The sequence below is a fragment of the Lonchura striata genome, chromosome 1A, assembly GCF_050655825.1.
Source record: "Lonchura striata isolate lonStrDom1 chromosome 1A, ASM5065582v1, whole genome shotgun sequence".
NCBI lineage: Eukaryota > Metazoa > Chordata > Aves > Passeriformes > Estrildidae > Lonchura > Lonchura striata.
In genome coordinates this window covers 69,215,971-69,233,200 of record NC_140741.1, presented here as the reverse complement: position 1 = coordinate 69,233,200, position 17,230 = coordinate 69,215,971, and the positions used below count along the sequence as shown (strand labels likewise).

General features: G+C 43.0%; 1 protein-coding gene and 1 long non-coding RNA gene across 9 annotated transcripts; one reads left to right on the top strand and one right to left on the bottom strand.

Annotated features, from left to right (window-relative positions):
* The first annotated feature begins 49 nt into the window (after positions 1-49).
* On the top strand, positions 50-12,609 carry MEIG1 (meiosis/spermiogenesis associated 1). Of its 8 annotated transcripts, XR_014952141.1 has the most exons (6): positions 50-155; positions 2,130-2,258; positions 2,398-2,571; positions 8,730-8,844; positions 10,176-10,241; positions 10,916-12,609. XR_014952141.1 is itself a non-coding variant. In XM_021531021.4 (4 exons), coding segments are annotated over exons 2-4 (294 nt in total). In that variant the 5' UTR covers positions 50-155; positions 2,130-2,256; the 3' UTR covers positions 4,684-8,227. The 8 variants fall into 8 exon arrangements, 1 of the variants encoding a protein (XP_021386696.1); XR_014952140.1 differs by lacking the exon at positions 10,176-10,241; XR_014952138.1 differs by having other exon boundaries at positions 10,176-12,609.
* On the bottom strand, positions 3,259-17,223 carry LOC146763520 (uncharacterized). The gene is made up of 2 exons (XR_014952142.1): positions 15,995-17,223; positions 3,259-3,898 (listed from the first exon to the last, which is right to left on the bottom strand). It is a non-coding gene; the product is annotated as an uncharacterized LOC146763520 (long non-coding RNA).
* Between the last annotated feature and the right edge of the window lie 7 nt (positions 17,224-17,230).

Sequence of the window (17,230 nt, the reverse complement as noted above, 5' to 3'; positions counted from 1 at the left end):
TATCCGGGGCAGGCGCGGCCTTTAAAGGGGCCGCGTCGGGCTGTTGCCTGGTGACCGTTGGCGCCGTGAGGGGCGGGAGGCGGCCCTGAGGGGCGCCTCGGCCGCCGCTCCGCCCCGCGTGAGAACAGTCCCCGTTTTGCGTCTCCTGAACCGAGGTGGGCCGCCTTAAGGGCTGGATGGGCGGGTTGTGGCCAGGGCGGTGGGAGCAGGGTCGCAGTTACGGATGCGTCTGCTTGAGCGCCTCGGAATGTACAAGGAACTGTCAGGTGGAGTAGATAGAAGCCACTGGAAAGAGGGGTCTTAGATTAGGTATTAAGGAAGAATTTTTTTACAGTGCCGGCTGTGAGGCACTGGGACAGGTTGCCCGGTGATGTTGTGGTGCCCCAGCTCTGGAACAGTTCAAGGCCAGGTTGGATGGAGCTTTGACCAGCCTGATCTAATGGAAGGTGGCCCTGCTCGTGGCAGGGGGTCGGAACAAGATGATCTTTAAGGGCCTTCCCAACCCCTTGACATCCTATGAAATCTCTTACTGGCTCTTCTGAGACCCCAGGCAAGTCCTGTGTTTGCTGTCTCGGGTTAAGTGATGTAGGCGGTACCGCCATCTCCTCCCCCTGCTGCGCCCCAGGGCCTCTCCTGCCTGGGGACCTGGTGCTCCTTGTCCGGCTCAGGATGCAGCAGGGCTCCCTGTCCTGCTCGATATTTGCTGGTGAATATGGGTGTGCACCCTAGGTATAGCACAGTGAGTGAAGGCACAGACACCACTCCTCCCCAGCACCAGGCACACAGGCTGTGACCCACAGTCCTGCTCCAGCCTGCTGACATGGAGCCCCTCACTCATGACAGCCCTCCCTCCCCCAGTAGCTAATATTTCAGGATACATCCTGGTACTGCTCAAGTGGCTGGAAATTTAGCACTCCCCCTGGCTCCAGATATCATAGGCCAGAGGTGCTCATACCCCAGCCTGACTCCAGTGTTCACTCATACATGGGTCTCACCAGGAGTTGTCACTTTATCTTTGCAGCACACACACACGGGGAATACACAGTTTGTGCAGAGAGGCAGTCAAGATTTAAGCAGATACAATAGGGTAGGACAGTTTGTAATGATCAGATGTGGGGCTTAGCTGGACTTGTAGTACTGACTGGTCCTGTTTTACACAGGACAGGCTTATTTTATGCTCCTTTCTGTCTATTCTCATCTTTGTTTCTCACTGCTCCTGCATATTCCTCACAGATCTATACAGTTCCATGGATTCCCACACCTCTCGAAGTCTGGGCCCCCCTGGTTAAGTCTCACCAGTGCAAGGTCCAGGTTGGTCTCCCTGGATGTCATTCCTGTAGTTCCTTAACAGCCCAACTATTAGTGCTGGAATTGAAATTTATCAGTGTTTGTTTTGTCAGGTTCCTGTCTCTGCATATTTTGTTTGTTTCTGCCTTTTTCCCACATTTCCCAACTGACAAGGTCCCTAATCAGATAACCTTGCTGGAATAAACATTCATACACTCTTCACATGCCACAGGTGTGTTTCTCATCTTCACTTTCCTCATTTGCTGCTCAGGTTTGAGTCCCCATATATTGTTTTATGTCTTTCTCCCTTCCTTTCCTGTAACCCCATCTTGCAGTGAAAATGGGCTTTGAGCAGATGCCCTAACTCTCCTCCCACAAACCCTTACAGCTTGTGTAACTGTTCAGGAAGCCACCATCAGTGAGCCCAGGCTAGTTAGGATTCCACAGTAATTGTGTTATGATTAACATTAAAAAATCTGTTCCCAAGGCCAAAGCACTCACTGTTTACCCTAAATTAGGAGCTGGCAAACATTGTCATCTTAGCAAAGTACACTTCACTGTTCAAAAATTCCCCTTCAATGAAAAGCATTAATATTAAACTGAACATTTTCTTATCATTCTCTTGTCTTTTTTATTTGCCTTTGTCATCTCTTCCCTGAATTCCTGGCTGGAGTACAGCTGTCCCCTGCTCTGGTACAATGAAAACAGCTCTGTGCCTAGAACTTGGACACACAATAGACAAAGAGTACAATTTTTAAATAGCAGCCCCAAAATGGTATGCTTTCATTATATGAAGTCACTAAGCTGGACCTTTCAATATATGATCTTTATATTTTGGGCAGGAACGCCTGTGGACAGGCTCTGTGAATTAACGGTGACTCAAGAAGTGCCAGACCTACCCACACATCTTGAAGAAAAACATTAGGTGAATCCAGCACACCCAGTAAAGAAGTACTTAACACTAATGACATGTAAGTTATCACAAGGTACGTAATTTCATTATAGCTTAGCATTTCTTAGGATCTAATATTTTAAAATTTTGTTCTATCCATTACTCGATGTTCCCAACAAAATCACTTGCTTCTGTCTTCTCTATTTAATATTTTTAAGTCTAATTTCAGGAAGATGTCTGAAGTTTCTGAAGTCATGACTAAAGCTGAAATCAAACCAAAATCTATGCACCGTGCCAAAATATGGTCAAATGACGTAGAGAACTTATACAGATTTCAGCAAGCTGGATACAGAGATGAGGTGGAATATAAACAAGTTAAACAAGTTGATAAGGTAAGATTTAGAACTTTGTAGTGTAAGAGTTACTAATTTAAACTTCTGTCTCATGTAAAATGATTAAATAAAAATGGAGGTGCTGCTTATTTCCTTTCATTTAGGCTAGGTTCTGATACAGTGGGTTTCTTCACAGTTCTGACATGAACTCTTGAGCTGTTGTTAACCCAGTAGAATAACTCACTTCATGGAGGTGAAGCAGAAATACTACCTAGCCCATGTTTTATTCCCCATCTCTGATGCATTTAGAAGCATCACAAATCTGTTTGAACAGATGTAGCTGATCTCCAAAGGAATAATTCAGTGTTCAGGAAATAAATATTTCAAAGTGAGTTCTCTGAAGTTTCCCTGTTAGTCTGTCAATAGACTTGATAGGAAACTTGTTAATTGTCCATGGAGTCAATCCTGTGTCATTGCTACTGCTTCAGTTTGCACTTGGGTTGTGTGGTAGCCCAGTCAGGCTTTGTGCACACTTGGAGCTCAGCCTCTCTCAAAATGATGTCCAGAAGGGCAATATTTGAACTGTACTAAAGGCAGCTGTGACACAGGCTCTTGTCAACACCAGGGACTCGCGCCTCTGCTCACTGCAGCTGTTAGTGATGCTCCCCAGCACATCAAATGAGCTACTGAGTAGTGGACAAATATCCAGTGGCTACTCAAGGTTCAAAATAGCCACCAACAGATTAATACAACAAACAATATATCATTTTTTATTACAGCTCTGTAATTTATCTTCCAAAGCAACAAATATATTATGAAGAACACACTTTTAAGATATGTTGACTTCCTTTGCACATAAGAAAGAACAGAAAGTTCCAAGAAACTCACACCCCATCCAGTTAATGCAAAACACATTGTGTGCATAATAAGGTAGTTTATTATTTTACTGTGGACTCTGATACCACTGCAAAGGCTGTGGTATAATTTTCAGTAACTGCAGAAGGAAATCATGTCATTATTGTGGTAGGATCTGTGTGCTCAAGATTTATGGCAGGGCACAATCACTGGCAGTTAAACCCTGATGAAAGTTAAAGAATGCCACTGACTAACTGTAATGTGACTGTGCATTCAGTTCCAGCATGCCAGGGCCTGGCAGTGATTCTTGTTCAACTTACATATTCTGAAATGTCTTGTTAAGTCCATATTGGGTTTCTATAATGCAGTTGTTACTAAAGATGCAATTATAATGTAGGTGGAATGAATATTGAGGCTGTTAAGACAGACAATGCAAATAACACAACTGTATGCCTGAAGTCGTAAGGTAAGTGATGAAGTGGACTCTCCAATTAGAGAATGCTCTAGTTTGACATCCTGTTGTCAGCTCTGCCTGGAAGAGAAACAAAATGCTTATTACCTGATTTTTAAGGTTTAGTTTAATCAGAAGCAGTCATAGATGCTCAAGCTGAAAGAGCTACTAAAGCCATAAAGCTGCTGAATGTGCAAATGCTGAAGCCTTTAATTTAAAGGTTTACACGTTGAAATAGCGAAGAGCACCAGGGTGAATGCTGCATTTATATGATGTACTGTCTTTGAGACTGCTACAGTCTACTAATGAAAAGCACATTTTTCATGGTCAGAAGAATCTGAAAGAAACCTTTAAATATATGTCAGTCTTACAGGAGCAGACACTTGTAGCCTCTCAGATTACTGAATAACTGAATAGCATCAATGTTATATTCCTAAACAAGGTGTTTTAAAATATTTGACTTGTCCAATTTTAAATTAGCCTGTTAAATATCCTTAGATTCCTATTTCTAGGCTTTTCACATCACATACATTTATATTAAACCTGAAAACTGGTTTCTGTCATCTTGTTCTCAATCTGTTTTTAAAAGTTCAGCAAGTTAATAGAAAAGTAGTATTCAGATGCAAATGAGGGTTTCCTATGAAAGTATGCCTTATATTCTTTGCAATTTCATGCACAAACATCATTTAATGTGAACATGTTTAGGTGATTTTACATCCTTTTTGTTCTACTTGTAGGTAGAGTGCTGGCCAGAAACTGGATTTGTTAAGAAACTCCAGAGAAGGGACAATACATTCTATTATTACAATAGGCAAAGAGAATGTGAAGACAAAGATGTCTGTAAAGTGAAAGTTTATGTGTATTAGTGTTGTTAGTGTTCTGGTTGGTTTGTTTTTATAAATTGTTTCTTAAGACCTGTAAGTAAATGAATGTGTAATCTGGCTTTCCTTAAGTATCCATGTCATGCTTAGATAAATAGGGAAGTGCTGGAAATGTAGAGAAGCCTGAACTATAGACATAGAAACTTCATTTTTTCCTTCCTGTAACTAAAAGTCTTACTATTCCTCATTTTCCTGGTTAGAAATGCTTTGACATAAAGCTAAAAATTTGGTAAATGGGCATATATTTCAGTTAACTGTATAACATCCATTGTAAGTACAAGCATCAATCTTTATTCCAAACAATATAATCAAGTTGGCACTGGTTAATGTCAGCCACAGTCTCTTGGGGTAGCTAAAGGATATGAGATTCCAAGGGGCCAAAATGAGGCCAGAACACTGATTAATATTTCCTTAGAGCAGAGCAAGAAAAACAAGCAAAGAATTTAAATAAAGGATGCTGAACAATCAAGTAACAATGGCCAGTGCTGAGCTGCAGATATAAAGGCTTGTTATTGTGATAGAAAGAGTCGCAACAGAAATGTCTTTCTGTCTATCCCCAAAGTATTTTTGTCAGGTGCCAGTATTAATTACTCAAAGAGGAAGTATTAATTGACTTAGCAGAATGTACCTTCTTGCAGGGGTAGATTGTGGATTAAATCCAAGATGTTTGGAATCTGGAGTATAAAACTACAGGGAGAACGTGAAATCCACGCTTGGTAATATTTAGGGGAAAGTGACATACACAGATAATATATGGTATTTCTGGGCAGAATTCATCTCATCTAACTTCAAATGTCGCATTATCAACATCCATACCTGATCCTGTCATTTGGACAGCCTTTGTTCTGAATAGAGAGAAGCTCTTGTGGGCACAATTAATTTATTTTAAGCGCAGCTATGGAACGTTTTAAATATGCTGCTGTGACATCAGCTCTCCAGCAGCTGCCTGTACCTGGGCTACTGAAACACTCAATGAGCATGAGGAACTGTAGTTACCTTCACTTATGAGGGGATTTAATTAAAATACTTTGAGATGCCAAAGCTCTTGATAGTTGACCAGTAGAACAGACTGTTGTTATGTAAACCAGTAGATGTGTTTATAGTAGCTACAAAAAAATTGTTATTAATATTTCCTATCTCTAGACTGTTGACCAAGGGTATCTAAACTCAGTTTTATGCATGACTTAGCAATGTACATTTGACCACCTATCTTACGGATATTCGTCATTTATTTGAGCCTAAGATGGAAGCAGACTCAAGATGAGAAATAGAGGACTTACAGCTCCTAGTCAAAATAAGTAGTATGAGTGCAATATTTAAAAGACCTCATTGACAATGACTGGTAATGATCTCCTCATCTTATATAGACTACTTGGAAAGTTTTAGCTTAAATTTGTATGAGCTCTGCTAGAGAAATGACTGAAAGATCATTTCAGTCATTCACTCTGTAGCAACTATGAAACTTACATTCCCAGAAGGTTTTAATGGCATATAGACAGTTAGTGCAATGTAGAGAAATAAAGCATTGTTACAATGAATGCCACTTCAGTCTTTCATTATGATTTCTTTTTTGCTTGGAGTGCTCTGGATGTACTTTTTAAAACCATGACTTCTTGCATACTTTACAGTTAAATAGTGGGAACAGAGCAGTTACGAGATAAGCAATCTATTTTGTCACTTTGGTTTAGTGGATCTCACTTCGTTAACTTTATAGATTCTTAAAAATAAAATATTCCAGTGGACATGAAAACAGTCTTTAAAGAATTTCACAAAAAATAGATGTGGTGTATAGCCAGCTCAAATTTATTGTCAGAAATTATTGCTATCAGCACACACAGAAGAAGTGAGAACATTTGGTACAACCATTTTCTCAGTCTATAAATAAGACATAGTTGGGCATTTGAGAACAGGAATTAAAACTGCAGGTAACTTTGTAGGATTTAATGTGATTTTTTTTCCTCAAGAAAGATTTTTAAAAATTGAAACACATAAGAGATTATTCTGGCATTCTCTCATTTTACCTGACTACTCCTCAATATTTTTGCAATATTGCTGGGTTCTTCTGTCTGTATTTTGAAACCATGAGTATGCATTTCATGGAGCCCATGGATATTTCACTTCAAAAAAATAGCATGGGAATTCATGTTCCACTTTATATGAGTTGACAGATGCTTCCCATTTAGAGAGAGTGTGTTACCTATATATTACTTACATTTTTCAGCATTGTCAATGTAAAAAAAGATTGAATGTCACTGTGATATTTAAAAGATTTACAGGATGAAAGAGAAAGACAAGCCTTGTAATTAGTAAGACCAGTTTACAGAGATGGTGTCAGGACTGGTGAATTTGGGAGTTCTCTCAGTTCATTAGCAAAACAGCAGGTTTTGTACTGACAGTGTTGGTTTCAATGATAATTGTTCTTTGACATCCATTTTGTGCTAAACTTAAGATAATGTGACCATTCCTCCAGCCTGCCAAAGTTCCTCCAGACCAGGCTTCAGCATTCAACTGTTCTGGCTGAGCATGAATGTGGTACTTGAGTACCAACAAAGTTTCCTTTGCTGCCTGTGTGCTGGATGTATCTTTCACTCAGAAGAGCTGTCAAAAGAACTCAGTGTTTTCTCTTATCTGATATATCTGATAAGAGAAATATCTAAAATATTTCTTAACTGAAATATCCCTACCTCAGTTTTAAGCAGGTGGAGAACTGTGAGCTCACTTGTCTTTTAAGCTTAGTTATGAAGGAGTATCAGAAATAAGTGATCTGGGGAAGCTGTGCTTCATTTAAGGGTGACACAACAGTACTTATCAACATAAATAATTCCTGAACATCATTATATGACCTTTACTGAATTTTAAAGAGCTAAAGCACATATCTCAAGTTTTATTGCATAGAGATGAAAATATGTGCTATTTTTCTGATTTGAGTCTTAATAAAAGTAATTATATAAAAAATACTTTCCCAGGTACTTATCTGTTGGTATTTCTCTTATCAGGGCATACTGTACTGCTCTCAATGGCCATTTACAGCAGCTCAAGGAATGGCTGGTGGCAAGTCTCTCTGTTAGCTTGCAGCTGCCTAAGCCTGAGCTGCTTGGTCTCATTCTAATTCCGTTCATAGCTTTGTACAAGAAGAATAAATCCTTTCTGTGCCTGGGAAAACCAAGTTCCAAGACCTGCTTTTCAGACTTTGTGTTTGACTGCTGCACATGAAATGACAAAAGTGCAACCTGTGGTGTTCCAGGCTGCTGTGCTCTCTTTTTCAGGCTTTACTGGAATCCATTATGGAACAATGTTTTCTGATAGTGATACAATGGTTGTTTGCTTGCTTTATAATCACAGCATCTCAAAGCTCCACATGGATGGTAGAAGCGTTTTGATTTTTCACTTAGGCACCTGAATGGCCAGTTGTTTTTCCACCTCTGAAGGCAGTTGAACCTCAACCTTTTGGTTTTCAAACATAGTTCCCTTGTTTCAAGTGTTGAAAATGGCTGGCCTCAAACTCATTAAAAACACCTTTCTAACTCAGGAGCTGTTGGTGCTGCTTTTCCTCACATTGTTGATACAAATAAAGGCTGCCTGGAAGCAGCTGGAATGGAGCTTCCCTATGCTCCTTGCAGGTTCTCTCCTGGTACTCCAGTTCCACTGAATTTATCTTATTCATTGGATCTGCTTTCTCAGTAGTCTGCCTGTGCTGAGCACCTCTTAGCAACTGTAATTATTTTAGAAACACCACAATTTCTTTCTTGTTGCAATTGAGACTTTGCATTTAATTCAAGTCTGAAGCACAGCACCCTCACAAACAGCATTTGGGATGGTGACTGGGGAATGTCTACTGACAGCAGAGTTCCAGTGTGGCACCCAAAAAATTACTGCAATGTAACTTTGAAGAAACATAATGATTTTTATGGATGCTTTGTTCTGCCAGTGTATTTACATCTCTGAGCGTTGAGATAGAGTATCTTTGCTGCTTGTTGCTTTTGTGGCTCTTTTTTCCCATCAATACTCTTCCATATTTTCTTCCTTGACAGGCACTCCTCACTCATGGATCCCTTGAAAAGCCTGTCCAGTGTCCTCTAGCCTGGCTCCCTCAACAAGCCCTGGCTCAGACCTTGAGTCTTTTCCAGGGGCTGGCACACAGCAAAGGTAATTAAGGATGGGATTTAATGAGGAGGCAGGCCAGACTGCATGGATCAGGGCCAGGGCCCAGCCAGGTGATTGTCCTGCCCAAACACTTGCTGTCATGTCTGATCCCTCCAGCCTCCTTCCTTGTCATCTTCCCGTACTGTTCCACCCTGATCCTTCCTTTCCTGTGTCTTTGGCCATTTCTGTAAACATCCTGTAGTAAGTTTGGTTCAGTCCCCCAAGCTCCCTCAAATACACATCTGATTTCACACTAACCATGTTTCCTACATCTTATCAGTTACAATATTGAGGCAGATCCTCTCCAAATCCAGAGTATCTCCTTTAACGGCTCATCAGTCAGTGCCTGGCAAGCTCTGGCTTCCCTTCTCCAATCACCTGCTCAATAATGGTTGTGTGTTTGTGTGTTTAAATCACTGTTTGTTATTTCTGAGATACGGAATAACCGGACCATTTACGGAAGCAGATGCTCTCCAGTTTCACACGTGCTGTGGCAGGCTCCCGAGGCAGGCACTTGGCCGCGCTTTGAGGGATGATGCAGAGGCACCTACGCACTGGAGCCCCGCGGTGCTGCCGCTGCTGCACGGGGCCTGGCAGGCGGCGGCTCTAGGAGAGAGAAACAGGAAGGGCATGCCTAGAAGGAGGAGAGGGAAGGGGAAGGGAGGGAAGAAGGGAAAGAAAGGGTTCAGGAAAGGACGAGCAGGTTAAAGAGTCAAGCACGCAGATGCATCAGCATTTTGCCAGCAATCTCGTACTCGCTGAAACCTCCCCTGCTGGCAGCTCTTGGATTGGAGAAGTAGGATGTGGTCCCAGCTCCTCACTGCAGATATTCCTCCTGCCTTGGCAGGAGCACCCAAATACCTCATCCAAGGGGGAGCCATCCTGCTCGTGGATAAACTGCTGCCAGCTGCTTGGGGAATGGAGCAAAAAGCAGGGGGACTGGATCTATGGGAGGCTCTTCACGTTTGTCTGGAGTGTCTATAGGATGTCTGCTGTGCCGTCCTGGGAGCATCCTTGTGCCAAGTACACGATGTTCCAGCCAGGGCTGGGATGTGAGCAAGGAGGAGCCAGCAGGTGGGCTGTGGGTGCGAGGAGATAAGTGCTAGGATGCTGTGCCTGGAGAGATGGGCTGGAGCCAGGCACATGTGACACAGAGATGTGTTGGGCAGTGTTTCTGGAGCAAAGAGCCTGGTGTCCCTGCAGATCAGCTTCCTTCTGTGGCTCTGGTTTCCTGAAGCTACAGACAGTGGAGCTCTTGCCCTGTGGTGGTTATAACCTGCCAACTCCTATCCTAAACTCCTGTCCTAACCTCCTAACATGCCCATCTTGTTCAGAAGGAACTTGAGTCACAATCCAGAAGGACCCTTTTTTCCTCCACTGGACCCTTCAAAAAGGAGGAGGTCTGTGTACCAGAGCTGAAAGATCACTATTTGGAGGAGATGCTAATTAAAAACATGAAATATCTCTTTGATAGCCTGTCACTCACAACTTTGGTCTCAGCAAATGAGAAAGACTACTACACTTGCAACTACAGAGATTTATTTTAAAAATCAATGGATTCATATTTTGTTAGACCAGAGCAGTATTTCAACAGAGAAGAGGTATAGGTAGATAGATGACAGATCTGAAGGATGAGTTCAGACGAGGTGTTTAGAAGAGATTTTCATTGCCACAGAATGCATGTTGCAAACACTGTTGCATGTTGCATTGAGAATGCAAAGCAACAGAAACAGAAGAAATATAAAACTCAATTATATTATATACACTAAGGAGACATTAAAATATCACTGGGAATCTTAACTTAGGAATAGCTTCCCTGTTATTTGCAATATTACCATTTATGTCCATCAGATGGGAAAAACATCACACCAGATGTTCATAATTCCTGCTTTACTACATAAGAACAAGGTAGTAGGATTCATCTATACCAGATGAAATAATTTACCATCTGTAGCTGAGGAAGATGGGAAACATCACCTTCTAAATACAAATACTTTAAGTTCAGAAGTCTGGGGTCATGCACACTTCCATTCTTAAGACCAGTAGCTCAGTACTCTCATTTCTCTAATTTTAGATCTTAACAAGGTTTGGAAAATGAGATGCCAGAGGACTGATGGAGAGTCAACATGAACCAGTGCTTAAAAAGGAATACTAGACTGGATAAACATACTCTAATCAGAGATAAATTAATGAAGTGGTTACACTGGGACTCTTGTCAATTGATATTAATAAGTATTTTCCACTGTGCTTCACTGATCAGACACATCTTGTCTGATACAGACAAGGTGGATACAAAGATGCAAGACAGATACAGAGCAGGCAGAGGTTTTGTTTCTGGGACATTATTTTACTGCCTGAGGACTAACAAACTTTCCAAACACTGTCATCAGTCTCAGCCCAGAGTTACCTGACTATAAGCAGGACTTGTGCTGTGTGAGACCCTGAAAAGAGAGATCACATCTCTCGCTTGGGATGGAGCCCTCTGCCCTCAGACTCTGTGAAATCTATAAGCTTTAGTAAGATAACAGCTCCCTGGTGCAAATAGGATTTGCAGGACTTGCTTTTCAATTCAGAGGCTGTAGCCACTGCAGGTTTTGAATTGCACATGCCCATGGAGAAGAAAAAAACTGCGTTTGGGGCAGTGCCAGCTGGAAACATTTCAGCACAAGAGGCAGCAGCCTGGATTTCAGGCAGATGTTTTAGTCAGCCTCTGGCTAGTCATTGTTTAATGGAACATCGAGTTTTGGGAAGAAAAGCTCCTTCTCCTGGATGTATTTGGCTGGCAGATAGCCTTGAGGTGGCTTGGGAAGATGGATGAGGCACACAGACCCTCGCTGCTGGTGGGATGACCTCTCAGAGCATGCTTGCTGTGGGCAAAGAAGGTTTTTCATCTCACCTCTCTGTAGAGAGAATCACAAAACCCTGCATTTCAAGGCTGTAGTAGTGCCAAAGGGGAGCATATGCACATACTAAGGAAGGACAAATAGGTGCATAATTTTCTTTTCTGCTCATCCCACTGTGGAAAGCTTAAATGACAAGATGGAAATCCTGCAAAATCAGGAGGTGGTAGTGCTGCTCTGTGTCCTTTTGCTATTCAAAGTAGCTTTTTTCTTGCTGAATATCAGTACCAATGCAGATTTCCCTGTGATGTTCCTGCCACCCTTGGTGGGGTAATGTCTCACTTGCAGATGCAGCAGATGAAGGGACTGTTTTGCTGTTTAGCTGGTGTGTAACAACCAGTGTCACACTGAGCTCTATCCTCTGCTCTTCAAAGGGGTAATTTGAAGCAGCCCCACAGCTGCTGCCCCACTTAATGTCTGCCACCAGCTCAGAGGAGCAGTTGGTAAACAGCTTATACATCTATCAGAAGCCCAGGAGGGAAATTTGCCTTGTATATCCATACACATGTATACATTAATGAAATGTTTATCTTTTTGGAGATATTTTTTCTCAAAAATAAAAAATATTGAGGAATTATTTTTTTCTCTAAATTGAATGCTGACTCTCTGCTGAGATTTTGGAGCATGAAGGATTAGATGGGAAAGCTTCTGCAATTCATTAAGATAACGTAAAAGAGGGAGAATCCACATTCCTCATAAAACACAAATGCTGAAAAATCCACAGGAGAATGAAGATTATAATGAATAATTCAGACAATACATCCTTGAATGAGAATGTTTCAGCTTCCTCATTTGCTCAGTCTCTCATCTGATCTCCAAGAGCTAAACATAAATGTGGAAAAAGTGAAATAAAATAGTTTTTCAGAACTACTGAAGCCCTCTGCCTGCATTCTGGAGCTTGGAGAGACACCAAGGGCTGAGGTTTGCACAGGATCTGTGTGCTTGTGCCTCCCTCTGCTGACTGCTTCCCCAGACGTCTCCCTCCCTGGCTGCAAATCATAAAAGGTTGTTTTTCCCTTCCTGTTGGGCTCATGTTCCTCCTCATGTCCCAGGCAATGACAGCAAAGTCTGGGGAGCTGTTGGGTACAGGCTGCTCACACCAGCCCCAGGCCCGCGGTGCCAATGGGTGTCACCCCAGCAGCCCTGTGCTCCCTTTGTGGCACCTGCCCCATGGGTCCCAGTGCCACTCAGGTTCTCCATTAACTCTAAATGAAAGCATTCTTGGTTAGGGGAAAAACTGAAAGCAGTAAGGCAGAGACTCAAGGAAAGTTACCATAAACTGAGACAAGCAGGCAGAGACCATCACTAGATTATACCTGGGGTATACTGTAAATACTTCACTGAGTTTTGATTTTGCCTTTTTTTGTGGTTTTGTTTGTTTGTTTTTGTTTTGGGGTGGTGTTGTTTGTTTGTTTAGGTTTGGTGGTTTTTTGTTTGGTTTGGTTTTGGTTTTGTTTCTTTTAAAGTTAGAATATGTCTGTAACACCTCTTGGTACCAGTTTTAAAATCTTTTGGTCCTTATAGGCAGCTACTAAGTAAAACTGACTGTGGGAACTGCAAAACTTAAAGGTTTTGGATTCTCTTCTCCTCTTACACACTCTATAGAAACTTCCTGTCCTCTCAGCAGAACATGTGCCCTCAGCAAAAGCAAGAAATGCACAATCTCACCATGGCAGAATTAACTGAAAATCAGGCCCCTTGCTCTGTGGGGAGGACCATGCTGGCTGTGCCTTGATGATCTGCCAGAGTTGGGTGACCCTTTCTGTAGAGGGAGTCAAGCCCAACTCTTCTGGGATGATTGAGAGGGATCTCAGTGTTGTAAATGTCCATTTATTCCTCTTCCAGAGTATTTCCTCAGGTTGGGGGCTGACAGTGATGAGACTAAAGTCTATTCTAACAAACCAAGTTTGTTAGTCAGGTTTCCTTTGGACTTGAAAACAGATGAAAACAGCTCCTGCATGCCCCAGGAGTTTTGTGTTGTGGAAGCTTTGTTAGAAAGCTGCTGAGGAAACTGCTATCCTTTCAAAATAAAGTGTGCCAACTAGAATAGCCCCACAACCATGGTGCTGGGAGCTGAGGGCTGATTTAATAGTGCAAAAACCAATTACCAGGCTGTAATCAGTAATGGCTGTGTCGGGAAGCTGAAATCGCTATGGGGAAGGAGCCAGGACAGCAGGGTCTGGTCTTGCTGGAGCTGACACTAAGATAAATGGCAGCAGAAAACCCCTGCTACCAAAGAGTTATGGAATAAATTGATGCACTAGAAGCCCCAGCACATTAGATCACTAGAAAGGACACACAGAGCATCAGGGAGCCACGTCAGTGAGGGGCTGAAGGCAGCACTGCCTGCCCAGATGAGTTACTGGCCTCCATCCTGGGACTCCAACAGCCAGCTGGTGAGTTACAGAGGCAGCAGCATCAGTGACAGTGATATATAATTAGCCTTGGGATATATTGAAATTTTCATATATGTGCTGAATTAAACCTTCACCCAGAGTGCAGAGAAAAACACATTATGACTTCTAATATAAATAAAATATTAGACAGGAGAAAGCATATAGTCTTTTATAGTCTATGGTGCTGATGTTCTGAAGAGACTCCAAAGCTCTCTGCAATTTATGGGCCAAATCTATTTCTAGGAAGTAATGCCAGGAATATTTTTGAGGAAGGAAAGCTAAAGCTCAGCATGTAAACCTTGTAACTGCTATAAAAGATGCAGCCAACTGTAATAAATGTAAAGCACACTAAATAAGACCAAGGGAGTTGTGTCCAACCTGAGCAGTACAAATCTTTCCAATGTTAAACCATCCAAGATTTCCTTTGATATTACTTCCTCCATTAAAAAGCAATTTGTTTTTTATTTCAGACCTGAGAAGCATAGGTACTTTTCACTGAAGATACACTTACTTTGAATTGTAGAAAGAAGTGAATTTGTTTGGTCTGTTAGATTAGTGGCTCAATCAGACTCTCACTCATCAGATTAGAGCTGCTGTCCACTAAGTGATCACATTACCCAGGAAGCACTTTGATGCACAAGTGAGTGGTCCAGGTGGGAGAGATACAGGTTGGTTAAGTGTAGAAGACATGTAGCACTTAAAAAACAAGATACTATAACAAAGTGTGGGCTGAGAAACAAGTAACTCCCCCCTTCCAATATTCCCTGATTATTGATTAATTGATTATTATGCACAAGTACCAATTTGTGGTTTTCAGCAAGTGTTGACTGTGTTTTGCATTTGTTCTCAGTTATTCAGCAGATGTTATGTCCCTTTGTCCCTCCGAGCCATAACTCCAAGTACAACAAGTATCACTCCATTTATAACAAGTATAAATGCAGTACATGACACAGGGCACTCCCACAGTCACCCCCCTCCAGCGCTGCCATGCCCCACCCAGACCCCACAGCCCCCTCAATATTTAATCTGGGCACAGCCAGAGCCTGCTCGGGAATATAATTAATACACAATTACTGAAAAATGAGCACAGAACCAACTGTTCTGTAGGTCAAGAGCACTTGTGTGTCAGGAAGCCACATCCTTCACACCAAGTGGCTCAAGAGGGCATGAAGAGTCTCTCCAGTGAGTCCTGGAGACCCTTCTCCCCTGTGCTTACCCTGGGAACCACTGCTGGAGGCTTACAGGAGGCCTTTGTGCCTTCCCACCCAGCACTTCAGCTCAGGACACACTCCAGCTCCTGGGAGCTGTGATCATTTCCAGCCTCACTTGAATTCAACACTTGCCACCTTTGAAGCGGCGGCGCTTTGGTCTCGGGGCTGTTGAGCGAGGCCAGAGCAGGAGTGCCCGGCGTGCTCCAGCGCCGTGTGCACAGCACCGCCCCGGGACAAGCGGCCCCAGGGCCCCAGGGCAAGCACTTAGACCTGAAATGACAGAAATGTTTCGCAAGAGAAGCGCTGATTTCACTGGGCTCTTGCTCAAGAGCCGGGAGCTCCCCCGAGCCCTGACCAGTGGCCTGCAGGAGGACCTTGGTGACAGAAATTGGAGCCACCAAAAGAACCACTGCTCTGGCGGCTCATATCTGCAGCTGGTGTTCTTCTTTCTGATCTTTTGACCGACAGACCTGGCCTATCAATCTTTTCTATCCAGCAAGAAGGAAATGGCCATGCTATTTCTCCTAAATTCCAGTGGTATTTAGGGGAGTTTGTCTCTCAGGGCAAAAAGTCCTCTGGAGAGGTGCATGGCAGGGAGAGCAGGGTCAGGGAGAAAACACAAAGCTCATTTGAACAAATAACTTACAATCTGTCCTGGAAGCTGCAACATTTAGTGCATCTCATCTTCATCCTAAAATGCACTTGGAGAAAGGTTGCATCCATTATGGTCTGGGGGCGTCCAACAGGAAAGCTATATTTCTGAGACTAAGTCATGTAAATAGAAAAAATGAAATTAATTAAAAAGGAAAAAAAACCCCAAACCAATAGAAATTAGTTTAAATAAAAAATAAGTAAAATGTATCTAAAAAGACAATTAGAAAATTAAAATAAATAAAAATAAAATTTAAAATAACAACAAAATGAATGCCCCCTGGCTTTCTCACATGTAAACACATCATTAGCTCCAAAGCAGCAGCAGCAGCAGCAACAGTACACGGGATAACTTTGGCTAAGGAATGTATACAGCAAAAGTGTTTTACTGTTACCAATCATATCTCCAGGAATAATCCTCTCTTTTACCTAGTTTAGGTGGGTAACTCAGGAAGAGCACTGGAGAGTTCATTTTTCAGCTCTAGCAGGATCAGATGTTTATAAATAAATAAATAAGCCCCCTCCCTCCCAAACTGAAGTAAAATAAAGTAAAATAAAATAAATTACAAAACAAGAAAAATACAACAGCTATAAAATAAAGGTTAGGTTGGATATCAGGAGAAGGTTTTACACGCAGAGGGTGGCTGGGCACTGGAACAGGCTCAGCACTGAGCCTGACAGAGCTCACGAAGGGTCTGGACAATGCTCTCGGGCACAGGGTGAGGTTTGTGGGGTGTCCTGTGCAGGGCCAGGAGTTGGGCTGATGTTACTTTTGGGTCCCTTCCAACTCAGGATATTCTGCTTCTCCGATTCTACGAGAGTAAAACACAATACAGGAAAACAAAAGAAAAGAAAATAAAACCTATAATAAAGAAAATCAAATCGAATCAAAACAGGGTAATTTCTCCAAGCTGCATACCATCATCCCTAATGAGATTTGCTCAAATACCACAACTTTGTTGAGCAACAAATCGGCGCAGCCAGCGGCGGCGCGCTGGCCCCGCCCCTCCCCGCGCAGGCCGGGCTGGCGGCTCCGCAGCCGCGCAGGTCCCGCGGGGCCGCTCCCGGTGCGGGTCCCGGTCCCGGTGCCGGTGCGGGTCCCGGTGCCGCTCCCGGTGCGGGTCCCGGTCCCGGTGCCGGTCCCGGTCCCGGTGCGGGTCCCGGTCCCGGTGCGTGTCCCGGTCCGTGTCCCGGTCCCGGTGCCGGTGCCGGCGGCGCCGCCCGCGGGCGC